Below are 16,190 nucleotides of genomic sequence, written 5' to 3' on the forward strand. Positions count from 1 at the left end.
CAAGTTTTAAAAAAATTGCTTTTACTTATTTTTAAGGATGCTTTTCCATACAGAAAAACCAAAGCCCTTATTAAACAAATAATTTACTAAATAGATCAGAAGAGTCAAGCTAAAAGACAGTTGCATTTTTTATAGTTATTCCAGTTCTAGAAAAGTCTATTAGGTAGGGGCTATGCAAATCTGGAGAATTTCTAGAAATAGGAAAATGAATTCCAATGACATCAGAGATACCATAAACCAGACTCAGACCTTAAAGAAAAACAAAGAACCAGTGGGTAACAACGAACTCACCCATTCTTGTCAAAGACTTCAAACCCATAGATATCCAGCAATCCAATCACAGTTTTCCCAGTGAAATCCTAGTCAAAGTAACACACACCGTTAATCATTAAGGTTGTTTACTTTGTGACACTCAAAACCTGGTAGCTGTCCCCGAATCTGGGACTTGGCTATCAATCTCATGCCTTCTCTCTCCAGCAATGGCTCAACAGAAGAACCTTAGGGTAGAAATAATTTTCGCAGCCTGCCTCCTCCTGCCTGCAGCCTCGCCAGATCCCATCCCAGCTTCCTTATCCGTCACCGGAGCAGCGAAACCTTCATCTTCCGATTCACTTCCTTGCTTCATCCCTCTTCAGCCTCCCAATCCCACGTTCAATCCAAAAAAAAAAAAAAAAAAAAAGAAGAAAGAGAGAGAGAAAGAGGGAGAGAAAAGAAGAGGAAGAGAGAGAGAAAAAGAAGAGAAAACAAGGAAGGAGGGGAGGGAGGGAGGGAAGGACAGAAGGAAGCTATAAACAGCAGGAAGGAGATGTTTATCCAGGAGAGAAGGCAGATACTTTGCATATCATTTTCAACAGAGGACCAAGTGCTGTCCGGCAAGGATGGCTATTTAAAGAGAGCATGCCTTTTTATTAAGGGACACAATTTAACGTTGTATATGATGTACTGAGTCAATGTATCCAAATCTGTCCTTTGCATGCTTCCTCCCTGAGTCTCACCACATCTATGTACCCCATTGCCCTCATATCATTTCCTTAATTTCCAGCTTTGAGTAAACTCCCTTTTTAATTTAAATAACTCCACTTAAATAGGAAATATGCCCTTAGGGTAAATTCGAAGGACTCAGCCTGTTTTTTCTTATACACATTAAAATATACTGTTAAAAAGAAGAGTTTCTGTGTATACTTAAAGCCACCTGGCATACTTGAAATGCTGTGTGTCCCACACTTGGGGACACACAGCCAAGATCACTCAGCATGCATTTTTGTGAGCCTACTGTGTGCTAGACACTGGAAATGTAGACGTGAAAAGACACCATCCCTGCCCACCAGGAGCATACAGTCAATTCTCACAAATTCTTTAGAGTAAAGATATTGGTTATAAAACATTACCATGTTAGTGAGCACATTACCCAATGTGTGTGGACCAACCTTGTTCACTAAGGAGGAATTGATTTTGTTGACCAGCCAAGTAAATGTTCGTCCGTAAACGGCCTTTGCCATTGCATCTCTAGCATAGGCAGAGAGTTCTAGCGTCAATGGGCATATCACCTGAGAAGAATGACAGGTACATCTTTACAGAGGTTAAAAAAATTAAAAGGCCTCCTGAGCGTTCAACCTAGGCTGTAAAGATGACTAGGGAAGGATACTTGATGGGGAAAGATGCCCCTCCCGCCTGTTCTGTTTATGCTATTTCTTGAGTGCCAGGCACTGTGCTGATATACAGTCATGACTAAGGCAAACAGTTCCAGCCTCTGTGGGCTCACATTTTGCAGGGGGACATTCAACAAGTCACACAAAGAAGCATCATGTTGCTCTCAAGCTGAGAGTGACAAGTGCTATAAGGAGATACATATGGTGCTTTAGGGTAGGGGTGGGATGAGCAGGGAAAGGACTGAAGAAATGATCCCTGGGAACTGAAGGATGAGGCTGGGTTAACTACAAGAAGCATAGGGAAAAGTGTTCCAGCAGAGGGAACAGCACATGCAAAGACTCTGTGGAGGGAAGGCAGGGCGAGCGTGAGGCACAGAGAGCTTGTGATGGTGGGATGTTGGGGGATGGGGAAGTTAAGGCAGGAGATGCTGACAGAAGCTGGACCACACAGGACCTGGTGGGCAGGATTCAGGAGTCTGGCCTCCCCTAGGGCCACCATCCTGCTGGCAGCAGTGGTGGGAAGGGCAGGTACATTTCCACCTAGAGCCATTTTTACCTCCTCCGTTTTGGCTTCAATCTTTCTATGGGTGAGAGCTTCCAGAAGGACCCATGGGTGGACCCCTAGGAGCTGAATAAATGAAAATCAAAATGCCATTCAGTAACCCAACTTTACTCACTAATAAAGAGTTTCCAGGTCCAGGTGTACCTGCCCTACTAATTGTGCTTTAATGCAAAACAGATCATATTTGGTCTTTCAACCAACTGGCTTTTACCCACTCCCTCATCTACCCCCATGCTCTTTAAACCTCCTAACCAGTGTCAGCTGGGAGAACACGATGTGAGCCATTTGGGACATGGGCGTCCGGCTGCCTCACTCCCCTCCCCCGCCTCTCCATCTCTGAAAGTGTCTGCTCCCCCCGCACCGGGGCTCTCGCAAGTTGGACCATCACCTTGGCAATCCGTTTGATCTCGTGGGTGTCTGGTATGGAGGCCCAGCCTTGCTGGTTCTCTTCAAAACAGATGTTCCCCAGGTGTAGGACACTGGCAATAATTCCAAAGAGATTCTAGGAATGTGGGAAGTGGTGAGGAGGGCAGGGAGAGAAGACGGTGGCCGCCTAATTGATAAATGTCATCAGAGAGGAGATACCCGAGGGAGAACTCCCCGCCCCTGAATTCCAGCCTGGAGCTCACAGAACGAATGGAGTTTCCTCCTTGCCCAGATATTAAGGGAAGCCGGGAAAGAGCCTCGGCGGAGGTTAGGATGATGCCTCACTCATCTCCAGCTATTATGATATCACCCTGCGCCTCCCCACCAATCTAATGTTCCAATGTCATGATCCCAGATATATGTGTGTATATATACGTGTGTGTGTGTATATATATATATACACATATGTGTATATATACATACATATATATATATTTTTTAATTATATCCTGGTCCTTGAAAGATCAATAGTTTAACAATCCCCCCCCCCACCCAGAAAACAAGGACAAAAAGATGTAAAAACAAACTGTTTATAAATCCTACAGTTTGGTCCAGTTTGTTCCAATATAGAAGCATAAATAAATGATATTCCTAGCGTTCTAGGGGATTAAATATTTGAGATTGGGTTCAAGGGGAAGAGGAAACATGACCACCTGCTGGCACCCAACACTGGGAAAATTCAGGGCTGCTGGATAAAATGCAGAATGCCCAGTTAACATTTGAATTCCAAGTAAGCAATGACTAATTTTTATTTATTTTTTCTTTTCTTTATTGGAGTAAAATTGCTTTACAATGTTGTGTTAGATTCTGCTGTACAATGAAGTGAATCAGCTATATGTATACCTATATCCCCTCCCTCTTGAACCTCCCTCCCCCCACCATCCCACCCATGTAGGTCGTTACAGAGCACTGAGCTGAGCTCCCTGTGCTATACGGCAGGTTCCCACGAGCTATCTATTTTACACGTGGTAGTGTATTTATGAGCAATGACTAATTTTTAGTATGAAGTTTGTCCCATGCAATGTTGGGACATACTTCTACTAAAAAACTAGTCAGTGTTTATCTGAAATTCAAATGTACCTAAGTGTCCTATGTTTTTATTTGCTGAATCTGGCAACCCTACCATGTAATCACCAAGAAACCAGGATGGTTTCCTCAATCCCAGACCTGACCTTGGCATCTCTGCCCTCGGGGGGCTCATACCTCAAGATCATCTTCAGTAAAATCGATGACAGAAAAGGCATTGGAAACCGTTTTCCAGTCGTTCTTGTCATTAATAGACGACTCTTTGGCACAGTGGCCCTGTTGACACAGAATTGGGTCGCTTAACAGCATTTTTATAAGGACAGTTAGGTTTATAAACACCTACTCCTAATCAAAATGATTTTCTTTACAAGCACGAAAAAGCTAGTTCTAGAATGTTCTGAGCTGTGAAAAAAATGGGTTCTATTCTAACTGTTTAGCACCTGACGATTTGCCAACTGCTGCTTTTTTCAAATTTATTTGTAATTTTGTTTAAAAATCTGTCTGGGAAAACTTTCAAAGTTACATATTAGTGGTATATCTTTAGTGTGTTTTTAAAAATAAGTTTTCTTGCCATTTTTGCTGAATAAATTGGAAACACTTGTCTCAATAGATATCTGCTGAAACATACAGGAAAATGACAGTATTTAAATTCAGAAAACAATCTTGACACACTTAGCAACCAACATCAGAAACTTCACTGCAGGATTTCCTTCACTCAAGGAAATAAAAGTTTGGCATCTAGAGAAACACAGATTCTACAGGAAGTGTAATAAGACTTTTCCCATTAACTCTAGAGGCTGTCTTTTAAACAAGTAACAGACTACCAATATCACAATTTAAAGAGATAACCTTCTAGATGAGGTTTTTTTTTTTTTTTTTGCTTTTGTAGTGCAGAGTATTCTTAGTTTCCTGATTATCTGAAGATTTGTTATCTTAAAAGAGTTCCTTGTTGCATGGGGAAAACAAAGGTGTCATATCATGAAACTATTCACCAGTGAACTGGCCAGTGTTAAATCTGCAGCCTCCCAAATATCCCTGCCCACACAACTAGCAACATCTGCTCTTGCCTCTCCAAGGGCAGGGCTAGTCTAAGTCAGTCCTCAGAGGACACCTAGAGGTTTGGAAGCAGTGCAAATATACTACAAAGCAGTCACAAAGTTTGCCAAAGTTACAGGAGAATATGAAATCGATCAAAATAATACTGGTGAATTGCTTGAGCCATTTCCAAAGCCACTGTGGCATGAGGATCTGGCCAAATTAATCGGGCCAGAAAAAATCTGCAAGGATAAAGGCATGATACATTCCCAAAGAGAGTGATTTGATAATTGAATGGTTAGGAGAAGCCCTACATAAATGAAGTCCTCTTAAATGGATGAAATCCATCCTTAATGGATGAAGTCCTCAAAGAGTGTAACAAATTGATCCTCTGATCATGCATGCTATGAAAAGCCAAAGGTGATGCTCCCATACAGCTCTGTTGGAAAAATGAAGTCCTCAAAAAGAAAAAAAATCAAATTTGATTTATTCTTTGTTCTGAGAATTAGTACAAAGTTTGTTAAGTATAAAATGAGATTATGAGATTCTTTTATCTTCCTGATTTAGCTGCATTTTTCAAAATAAATTTCCATCAAGTCTTCTTTTCCTCCATGATTTACTATGATACGCTGGTCTTCATTTTACAATATTCACTTTATAAGACCTGGCTCTCTTTCTTAAATGATGTCCCTGCTTTGTACTCTGCCAAGTGACCTCCGTTCAAGCCAGGCCCAGAGAGAAGAGAAAAATCCAAAAATCTTGGGGCAAAAAGGTGCTGGTGACATCAAACACTGAGAGGTGCTGTAGATCCTGACCATCCCACACCCTAGTGCTGGTTGCAGAAAAATTAGTGCTGGGAAGTTAAATTCTGGAAGCCACTTTGTACAACACTACATCCTAGGATTGCTCATAGAAATGGTCTGAACTAGTTCTGTAAGGGAGGACGCTCATTCATTTCGCAGAAAACAGTTCTCGGGATGGAAGGCAGGAAGGTGCAAAAAGTCTTTTCCAAACTAGTTCTGAAAGCAGAATGAAGTACCATAGGTTGTGGACAGAGATAGACAGTGTGTTTCTATCACACTAGACCAGATGTTCTCACCTCAGCTGTGCATTAGAATATCCAGGGGATTCACTGAATTGCATTTAATCACCAAGGAATGTTTAAAACAACCTTGATGGAAAATATTTCTACAGTGGAAAGATCTGCCACCACCTTAACCTAGTGATCAAATTCGCATCACTAACAGTGAAGCAATGGACAACATGTGTCTGCTGAGATGATGCAGGATGTCTACGCAGGGCATCTATGCAGTGTCCTTACCAAAAATATTCAATCTCAATCTACTGCTCTAGCATCTTCACACTGTTAATTTTATGAAAAGAAGTAAGAGTCTAGATTGAAAGAAACATAATAACCAATGCATGATTTTATCTTAGTTGGAAGAAACTGCTATAGATAGTATTTTGAGGACAATGGAAAATTTGACTACAGACTAGTTAGTAGATGATATAAGGAAATTATTGTTAATTTTTAAGGTTCAATATGGTAGCACGGTATCAGAAAATACTCTTATTTTTAGAAGCTACATGCTGAATTATTATTTGTGACGGAAGTGCCATAAAATCGCAAATTGCTTTAAAATGGTTCAGCAGAAGTTAGATGATAGAACAGATATAGCAAAGTGGTAATAATTTTTTAATGTGAGGCATGTAATGATATTGATTCAACTTTTCTGAAAACTGAAAATGTTTATAATTTAAAAAATTATAAGAAAAAAAAAATAAAACCACCCTGATGTCCAGGTCTTGCTCTAGACCAATTAAATATGAATCTCTGGAAAGTAGAGCCCAGGCATTTGTGTGTTTCAAAAGCTCCTTGGGTGATTCTAACTTCAGCCAGGGCTGAGAACCACTCACCGAGATATTCGTTACTTTACCAAGATGATATACCTGCCAGGTGTAAAAGGAGGGGTCAAGAAACCAATCAGTAGAATACCTCCACAATGGTAATGAGAAAGTTATTGAACATCCCACGGAAGTCCCCCAAACACCCCTGACTCCCCCCCTCCAAAGGGCCACCAGAACCAGGTGCTGGTCTTTCCAACCTGTGAGAGGTATTTATACAGCTGGGGGTCTCGCTCAAGTCCCAGGTAAGCAAGGAGCTCCTCTTCTCCACCCTCTAGCAGCTGGTAGAAGATGTGGAAATTCCGCTCACCCTGATTTTGATAGACGACTCGAGACTTTTCTATCAAGTAACTGATGATATGCCCGCCTACAGGAATGCCCTTCAATAGAAAGCAAAAAATTCGGGGAAAAAAAAAACAAAACAATAATCAAACCACTCTCTTACTGGTGTCTTCTGATGAACTGAAATTCTGAATTTGAATCAAGTCTGATGTAACGATCTTCTAGGATTAGTGTTTTCTGGGTTCCGTTTCAAAAAGAGTTTTGCCTACGCCCACAGTCATGAAGATATTTTCTGTGTTTTCGTCTAGAAGCAACTGTTTTACCATCCACGTTTAGGACTATGATCCATCATTATTCAATTTTTGTATATGGGGTGAAGTTGAGGCCAAAGATCTCTTTATCCTCCATATGGATTTCCAGTTGACCAGCACCATTTATTAGAAAGACAATTCTATGCATACTGAATCACAGTGGTGCTTTGGTCATAAGTCTGGTGACCATATACGTGAGTGGGGCGGAGGGAGGGGTCTTTCTCGACTCTCTTCTGGTCCATCAGCCTCTTTATATATTCTTGTGCCAACATCACACTGTCTTAATTATTGCTTTAAATAAGATATCCAATAAAGGGTTTGTGTTCCAGGACATATATAGAACACTTGCAAATCAATAAGGAAAAAAAAAAAGACAGCCCAATTAAAAATGAGCAAAAGACTTTAACATACAAGAGGGTCTTTAAATGACCAACGGGCAAAACTTCATTAAAAATCAGGGAGATACAAATTTAAACTACAGTGAGAAACCACTATACCCCACCAGAATGCCTAAAACTAAAAGGACTGACAATACCAAATGTTGGCAAGAGTGTGGAAAAACTGAAACTCTCAATTATAACATTGCTGGTAAGAACCCAGCAATGCCACCTCTGGGTATATACCCAACATAAAGGAGTGTGCTTATATCTACTAAAAGAGGTACAAGAATGTTCACAGCACTATTTGCAATAGCCCCAAATTGGATACAACCCAAATGTCCAACACAGGAGAACAGATAAATGGTGATAAAAGTTGAGCAATCAAAAAATGAACAATTCCATGCAGCAACATGGTTGAATCTCACAGACATGTTGACTGAAAGAGGCCAAACACAAAATAGAACAATTGTATAATTCCATTTTTCTGAAGTTCAAGAAGCAGCAAAATGAATCTGTGATTATAGAAGTCAGAACAGTGATCACCTTTGGGAAGGGGGGGTATTGTTAGAGACAGGTAGGAGAACCTTCTAGGTGCTAGAAATTTTTATATCTTGATCTGAGTGGTGGTTACACAGGTAGATTCATATGTAAAAATTTATCAAGCTGTATGCATGATTTGTGTCCTTTTTACTATGTGTAGAATTTCAATAAAAAGTGAAAAAATATATATCGTTATTAAATTTTTTTCAAAGTCTATGCACACACCACCAGAAACCCATGTTCCAGCCTCTGGGAAACCCTGAGTCAGTCTTTCCTCATCACTACACTGAACGCCCAGCCAGTTACTGTTCTCTAGCCTAAGTGTCACTTTGTCACTTGGAAGTATACGTCCTTGAGAACTTTGTCTACCCCTCCTACTTGCATTAGCCTCATTTAAACTCTGTGTACAACACAACCACACTCATTCATTATGTGTTGTCTCTGGCTACTTTCATGCTACAAGAGCAGAGTTGAGTAGTTGAGACAGAGGCTGTATGGTCCACAAAGCCTAAAATATTTACTATCTGGCCCTCTCCAAATAAGTTTGCCAACCCATGTCGTATAGTTATGTATACATAAGCAATATATTGTTTACTTTGGAATGTTTTCAAGTTTTATAAGAAATGGCATCACACTGACACCCAGTACGTTCTCATGACCCGTCTACATTGTGTGTAGCTGGCGTTCATGTGCTCTCACTGCCATAAAACATCTCATCGTGTGAGCATCCCACAATTTGGCTGTTCTCCTGTCGATGGGCATTCAGCTCTCTCGAGATGTGTTGGTTCTTTTCCAGTCCCTTTACCATCGCGAGCAGTGCTGTTGTGGGCATGTTTGCACATCTGTAGGAATATCTCCAGGTGTGGAATGGCTCCACCTTAGATTATGTGATTTCAACATCACAAGATGATACACTGTTTTCCAAATGGGCTGTACCAATGTACTCCCCGCCAGCAATGTGTAAGAGTTCCTAATGATCCACATCTTTACCAACACCTGGTATTTTGAGACTTCTTAATTTTTGCCCACACAGTAAAATATGTCATCGTGGTCTTTATTTGCATTTCCTAGAACTAGCACTAATCCTGGATTTTTCAACTTTTTGAGCCAATAAATGCCCTTCCTCCCTTAAGGTGCCTTGAGATGGGTTTCCATTGCTGGCAAGTTAAGGGGTTCCCATGAAGCAGTAATAAGAACTTCAGTGTACCTTAAAGTCAAACTGTATGTCCATGTATTTTCCAAATCTGCTGGAGTTGTCATTCCGGAGTGTTTTGGCATTTCCAAAAGCCTTGGAATACAAAGGGAGGGGAGACTGAACCAAGTTGTCATTCACTGCCATTTAAGTCATTAAGTGTCATTCAGTGTCATTTAATGTGTCACTCAATGACATTAGGTGTCATTCAGTGCCATTTAAGTCATTCGCCATGCTCATCGAATTCCTGACCCTAAATGACATGCTCATTGGAGGAGGGGAGGGGGAACCAGGAATGAAAGCCATACTTTATATTCTAAGAGGGAATCACTATTTACAGAGGATTTGATGCCAAATATTGGGGTTGGACCCAGAGAAAAGAAGGGAAAAATATCTTCTCCCTAGAATCCAATCTAGGAATAGATTAGAAATGGCCTAAGGAGAGGTAGATAGGACCCTAGGCCCTTGCTGTTCTAGAAGGGCACAGTTAATGGCCCCCATCACCAGACACCTTCCTATATCAAAGATGTAAACTGTTCAGCCCAAAGGTCTACTGGGAAAATCCCTTCAACCATAAACACCTCTTACACAAAGAGCAACCAAAACACAGGAGAAAATAACGTGTTCAAGATCATCCAGGAAGTCAGTGAATTGCAATAGTAGAAATAATAATCATCAAAATGATTTTAATTAAACAATAAAAATGTTAATGAATAATAAGAGTATTATTTTAGTGCTTACTAATTCTGCTGTGTGCTTTTTATGCATTCATCTTGTTTAATCCTCAAAACCTCTTAAGAGGTAGGTACTATGAGTAGACCCATTCTCCAGATGGGAGTGATTGCAGAAGCTTGCTGGTGCATGACTGCCCCAGGGTTAGTCTCCATGCCTGCTGGACTTCAAGGTCACGCCCTTCAACCACAATACTACCCATGTGATCCACTGCCCTCTTCTTAACTTCCAGACCTGCCCATTTTGACCGACCTACCCGGACAGAAGATTCTTCTTACTTAGTGACCTCCCTGGAACTGCCCTCTCTAGGTCCTCAAAGATCGCTCACCTCCAGCACTGGATTGGAGAGTAGCAGTCTGTCACGGGCTATTTGTAGTGACTCAGTCATTGGGCAGGTCACTGCAAAATACTGGAGAATCTTCTTGGAGGCCTCCGTTTTCCCTGCCCCGCTCTCTCCAGAAATGAGGATGAAGTGGTTATTTAGCTCAGAGCACATCATGCGGTAAGCGTTGTCAGCTATGGCGTAGCTGGGGAAGTAGTGAGACAGAAACGCAAGGAATGGAAGTGACTATAACCCTCCTTCCCTTGACTCTGATGCCCACCAGAACAGAAGGACAAAGTACCCTTCCTCCCAGAAGCCACGTCCAGATTGTGGTACAAGGCACTTAGTTCAGACAGATAGCAAACCTTCACCATGACCCACTGACTGATCACTCACAGAGTGTACTAGATATCAAAACTCTAACAATAGAAGAGTTACAGTGAAGAATTGGGGCAGGAATAAAAAGATTTTTCAAAATTTACCAATTTTTAAAAAATCTATCAACATTTCTTATAAGAATAAGTTACATACTAAGTTACATCCCCAAGAGACGCTCTATTAACTGTAGGTGGAAATAACATCTTGTCTAAATATTGAGTAACTCAATAGATATAAGATCTCATGTTTTCTTCCCTTCAAAACCTAAAGTACTAAGAGTATAGAGGCAGGAAACGAAAAAGATTTGAAAAGTTCTGTGATAGGTTTAGGACAAGAGGTAAAACTAGTATAAGGGCTTTATCTACAAGATCAGAAACCAAAGCATGAAGGTCTCCCAAGGGTATAATCTTAGTATGTGGCCGAGTTTGAAAGCTGGGTATTTCAGAAATCACTGGTGGTGGTGAGGCAGAAAGGTTCATAAATGCCTTGGGAGTAGAATAGGTGAATCACCAAGAAAAATGAAGGGAGAACCTAAATATTAGCCCAGAAGTCGACCAAGGAGGAGAACTAGGAAATTCAGCAAAGCCCAAGTCACATATAGACCAGGCAGGAAATTGCTTTTCTTATCGATCTGCAGCCCTGGTAAGTTCCTACCAATGGGCATTCTTCTCAGCTGCCATGACATTCAGGTACCAGTAGAAGGCACTATAGCAATCCATTTCCAAGAGAAGACACCTCTCTAGCCACATTTAGATTTCTCAGGAGTCATACAAAGATTCTATTTCTCATCATATTTAAGCTTAGATTTGATAATGATCTGCTGATGTTTTCCACTCTGTTGAAAGACTTGTTTCAGAAGAAGGCAGCAGTTTAAGTGAGATACACAACCTAAAGAGCATGCATCAAGGATGTAGATGGTTGGGTGGATGGATAATGGATGGGTAGGTGGACGGATGGGTAGATGGATGGGTGGGTAGATGAATGGATGGGTGGGTGGGTGAATAGGTGGATGGGTGGGTATGTGGGTGGGTAGGTGAATGGATGGGTGGGTGGGTGGGTGGGTGGTAGGTGGATGGGTGGGGTGAAGGGAGAGAGGGGGAAAAAAGAGAGGTAGAAAGAGAGAAAAATACTCCTATTGCTGACCTCATGGGTGCTACTTACACATGTGGTGGCAGTTCAAAGAAATTGACCCCTTGATAAAGTTCCATCTGGCTCACAGTGTAGATTCCAAGCTCCTGGTATGGGTTCACAGACACAAGGAGGGTCCCAATATATGTCTAGAGGAATAGACGAAAGCACTAGTGAGGAATTTCGGGGTGCAAATGGCTACAGCAAAAGACCATCACGTGCTATAATCCCCTTGTGTTCCTTCAGTGCTGGGACTATAACACGATAAATAAGACAGGTGGGGAGGGGGGTCTCTGCTGTCATGGAACCTACATGGCATAGGCGGGCAGACAAACAGCCAAGGGACCAAGACTGCTTCAATTAGTGTGCTAAGAAAGGCATAAATAGAGTAATGAGTGAGTGAATGACTAAGGAAGGCCACCTTAGCTAGTGGGCTTTGGGAGGCTTCTCTAAGGAGATGACATCTGAGCTGAGACTTGAAGGATGATGAGCCCGTCTGAAAAATGTAGGCAGGAAGGGCATCTCAGGCTGAGGGGACACGTGTGGCTCTGCATTGGAGGCCGGCGAGGGAGGGGAGACTAGAAAATGGTAGAGAATGTTGGGGAGGGTGTGAGTTGAGACCATGCAGGGTGTCAGGAACTGGGGGTTCATTCCACATGCAAAGGATGTCAGAGAGCCCACTCCCCGCTACTGAAATGAAACACTGCCCTGAACTATTATGTAAAAGAGATGACTTTGAGGGTGTACACCATGATCTGATTGATTCATGTTTCACAAAGGTCTTTCTGGTGATTGAGTGAAAGCAGGGCAAGCATATATACCTGCCATCTAAAACTGGGCAAACACTCCCACTACTGGCATTTATTTCTCTAGATCTTACTGTTGGATTCAACTAATATTCAACTGTTTGAAGTACTTATATTTGTAACATAGCCACTAAAGAAAGCTTCTTGGAATATGATTATGAATAAAAGTTCTAAGCTCTTATATATAAAAATAAATATTTAGGCTCCTTTAAAAATACATCTGGGGGCTTCCCTGGTGGCGCAGTGGTTGAGAATCTGCCTGCTGATGCAGGGGACACGGGTTCGAGCCCTGGACTGGGAAGATCCCACATGCCACGGAGCAACTGGGCCCGTGAGCCACAACTACTGAGCCTGCGCGTCTGGAGCCTGTGCTCCGCAACGAGAGAGGCCATGATGGTGAGAGGCCCGCGCACCGCGATGAAGAGTGGCCCCCGCTTGCCACAACTGGAGAAGGCCCTCGCACAGAAACGAAGACCCAACACAGCCAAAAATAAACAAATAAATAAATAATAATCAAAATACCAAGAACCTCCCACATATTACATGTTAAAAAAAATAAAATAAAATAACAATACCAACACTATAAAAAAAAAAAAATACATCTGGAGCACTCTAGGTGCGTGGGCTTCAGTAGTTGCGGTGAAGCCCCGCACCGCAATGAAGAGTAGCCCCCGCTCGCTGCAACTAGAGAAAGCCTGCGCGCAGCAACGAAGACCCAATGCAGCCAAAAATAAATAAGTAAAATAAATAAATTTATTTTTTAAAATCCCAGTATTTAAAAAAAATACATCTGGTACTCAGATATAGAGAACAAACTAGTGGTTACCAGTGGGGAGAGGTGAGGGGGAGCAAGATATAGGTTTGGGGGTGGGAGGTACAAACTACTGGGTGTAAGATAGGTTCAAGGATGTATTGTGCAACACGGGGAATAGAGCCAATATTTTGTAAGAACTGTAAATGGAAAGTAACCTTTAAAAATGGTATAAAAAATATATCTGGTGTTTTCAGATTCTGAGTTTGTTGTTGCTTTTCATTTCAGAGTCTCAAAGACTGGAGGTACTCAAGCCTACATTCAATTATGCTAAAATCATTCCAACTATTGTTTCCAATCTCTAGGACGAAGTCAAACAGAGAACCGGATCACAGATGAGTATTTTGACTAAAACTCTGCACCGCTTCCATCAGTAGAAATCTTCCAGGATAGAACACAGTTTCTGAAATTTACCTGTTCAGATTGGAAACATTTCGTTTATCCATGATGATCCTATCATCCCACTTATACTTCCCCAAACCATACTATTTCTCTTCTGCTTATACATAAACTTATAGATGAAATCTATTTCCACGATTAAAAATGTATACTCTGAGAAACACTTTGCTTGTTTCTTTTGGTAACCTTGGTTTCCACATGTAGACTAAGCCACGGGCACTATTACAAACAAAATAACTATAAGAAAAAAAATTTTTTTTTATTTTTTAATATTTTTAAACTGCTTCTGATCATCTCATTTACTCTTAGCAAAAGCTAAGAAAAGTAAACAATAACACACCCACCTACACAGACACACACACACAGAAACACTGTTGAGTGCACCCTTAAAGGAATTTACCTGAAAATCGACCAATCAAACCAAGGTGGAGTGATAAATGGAGATCTTAATAAAAATTGACCACTAGAAGCTAGGAGACCAACTTGAACAGAGTTCTGGTAAAGTACTGCAGTCTTGACCCTTGAAGATTCCTGGGATTTGGTGGACATCTCTTACTTTTGCCTGCCTGGCATCAGGTCCCCCTTCTTCCAACAGATTCCTCTGAGAGAACTTCTCCAGCTCTCGGTCCATATCATGAGGTCAGGGGGCCACTGGCCTCATCCCTCACCTCTAGAAGTGGGCCTGGGAACAGCCTGGCCAGTCAGAATATTCCTCATTTCTACCTATGGGGATTGGTTCAGAGATAGACACATGACCCAACATGGGCCAATCAGAGCCAACCATCGTCGGTCTCCCAGAAGACTTGCTCACTTCTCAGTAGCAGCTTTAAGAAGATAACATATCAGCCTGGTTCTGCTGGCAGCCACCTCGCCACCATGCAGAGAGGCTGCTCCAGAAGGAAACTGACGCAAAAGAAAGCAGAGGGATGGGAAAGGGTCCTCAAGACATCACCCTAGACCCTAGATCTATTTCTGGACCCTGAAGTTACATAGGTTGATAGATTCCCTCTTGCAGCTTAGGCCGATTTAAGTTGGGTCTCTGCCACCAGCAGACATAAAAGTCTTAATTCAAAGAATCAAAGTGCACCTGACAGTGGTCCCTCGACACCTCCCTTTAACGGCTAACCTAATTAGAGTGATACTGTTCACGACCATCGAGACAAGACCAGAAGGGAGCCACCACTCTAGGAAAAACAGCTGAGAAATGGGTTACATTACATAGATGAGGTTCTCGCTGAAACGCTTGCGAAGATTGTCCAGAAAAGCAGATTCACTGGTGTAGGCATCCAACAACACAAAATCCTGCACCCCGACCTTGTCCCGGGCAGTCAGCGCGCCTTCCATGTGCAGACGAATGTGCTTCCGCCCCACTTCTTCTTTCTACAGGAAACAGAACATTCCTCAGCAACTCACTTATTCTGTCATTTTTATTGCACGTCTAAAATGGAAATAGCAAGATCCCAAACCCTGGGGATAGTTGAGAGCAGAGATTAAATTATGCTCTCTTCATTAAGCATTTATGATCCAGTTAGGGATACAAGTAATGATAGTGAAAGCAATAACTGTAGTAACAGCAGCTGCTGCCAGGAACTGAGCATTTACTATGTTAGTCACTACACTAAATGCTTGACATGCATTATCTCTATTCATCCTCATTCTGACCCTATGCTCTTATCACGCCCATTCTACAGGCGAGAAAACTGAGGACAGAGAGGTTATAAAACATGTCCAAGACCTGCCAAAAGGCAGAGCCAGGATATGCACCTAGATAGCCTGGCCCTATAGCCTGCTTCCCTGACCATGATGTACTCACTGAATGTTAGTTGCCTAAACTTGCTATGTAATTCCCAGATGAGTGATGAGAACGTTGGTCAGAAGGAGACTACCTTGTTGCAGAGGAGTATTTCAACATCAACAAAGGACAAACTTGGAGGGTCTCCTCCCAAAGGCTGGGCTTCAGACCTCCCCGGAGAAGGTTGGTGGCAGCCCGCTGGATGGTGGAGAATCTTGCTAGGTTACTAAGGCCAGACCAGGCAGCAGAACAACCCTCCCAGGAACAGACGAGCAAAGGGAGCCAGATCACCACTGGGCGGGAGAACTGGTGCTGCCCTGTTTGGGTTGGGAGGGCCGCGGGAAACAGCTCTCCAGGGCTCAGGTAAGCTGAGGCTGGGGGTGTGCAGAGGGAGTGGGGAGCTGCTGTGGGTAGGAGGGCTGGAAGTGTGTGATGTCTGTACTGGGAGGACTGTGGCAAGGTGGTCACCAGGCCAGGGCTGCAAAGCCACAAGGGGCTCCGTGCTCTGGGTACA

At 42.3% G+C, this 16,190-nt stretch overlaps 1 protein-coding gene across 1 annotated transcript in view; it reads right to left on the reverse strand.

Moving 5' to 3' along the window:
* Positions 1–15,234, reverse strand: part of MYO1H (myosin IH) — a 47,284-nt gene extending 32,050 nt beyond the window's left edge. Inside the window, exons 1-10 of the mRNA XM_036822857.1 lie at positions 15,103–15,234; positions 11,902–12,017; positions 10,369–10,567; positions 9,324–9,404; positions 6,804–6,983; positions 3,841–3,939; positions 2,600–2,713; positions 2,206–2,277; positions 1,428–1,547; positions 292–359 (exon numbers count right to left, since the gene is read on the reverse strand). Of these exons, the coding sequence (XP_036678752.1) occupies positions 292–359; positions 1,428–1,547; positions 2,206–2,277; positions 2,600–2,713; positions 3,841–3,939; positions 6,804–6,983; positions 9,324–9,404; positions 10,369–10,567; positions 11,902–12,017; positions 15,103–15,228 (1,175 nt within the window). The 5' untranslated portion in view covers positions 15,229–15,234. The remainder of the gene's footprint in view (positions 1–291; positions 360–1,427; positions 1,548–2,205; positions 2,278–2,599; positions 2,714–3,840; positions 3,940–6,803; positions 6,984–9,323; positions 9,405–10,368; positions 10,568–11,901; positions 12,018–15,102) is intronic.
* Positions 15,235–16,190: the final 956 nt, after the last annotated feature.

This window comes from Balaenoptera musculus, chromosome 14, assembly GCF_009873245.2.
Source record: "Balaenoptera musculus isolate JJ_BM4_2016_0621 chromosome 14, mBalMus1.pri.v3, whole genome shotgun sequence".
NCBI classification, from domain to species: Eukaryota; Metazoa; Chordata; class Mammalia; order Artiodactyla; family Balaenopteridae; genus Balaenoptera; species Balaenoptera musculus.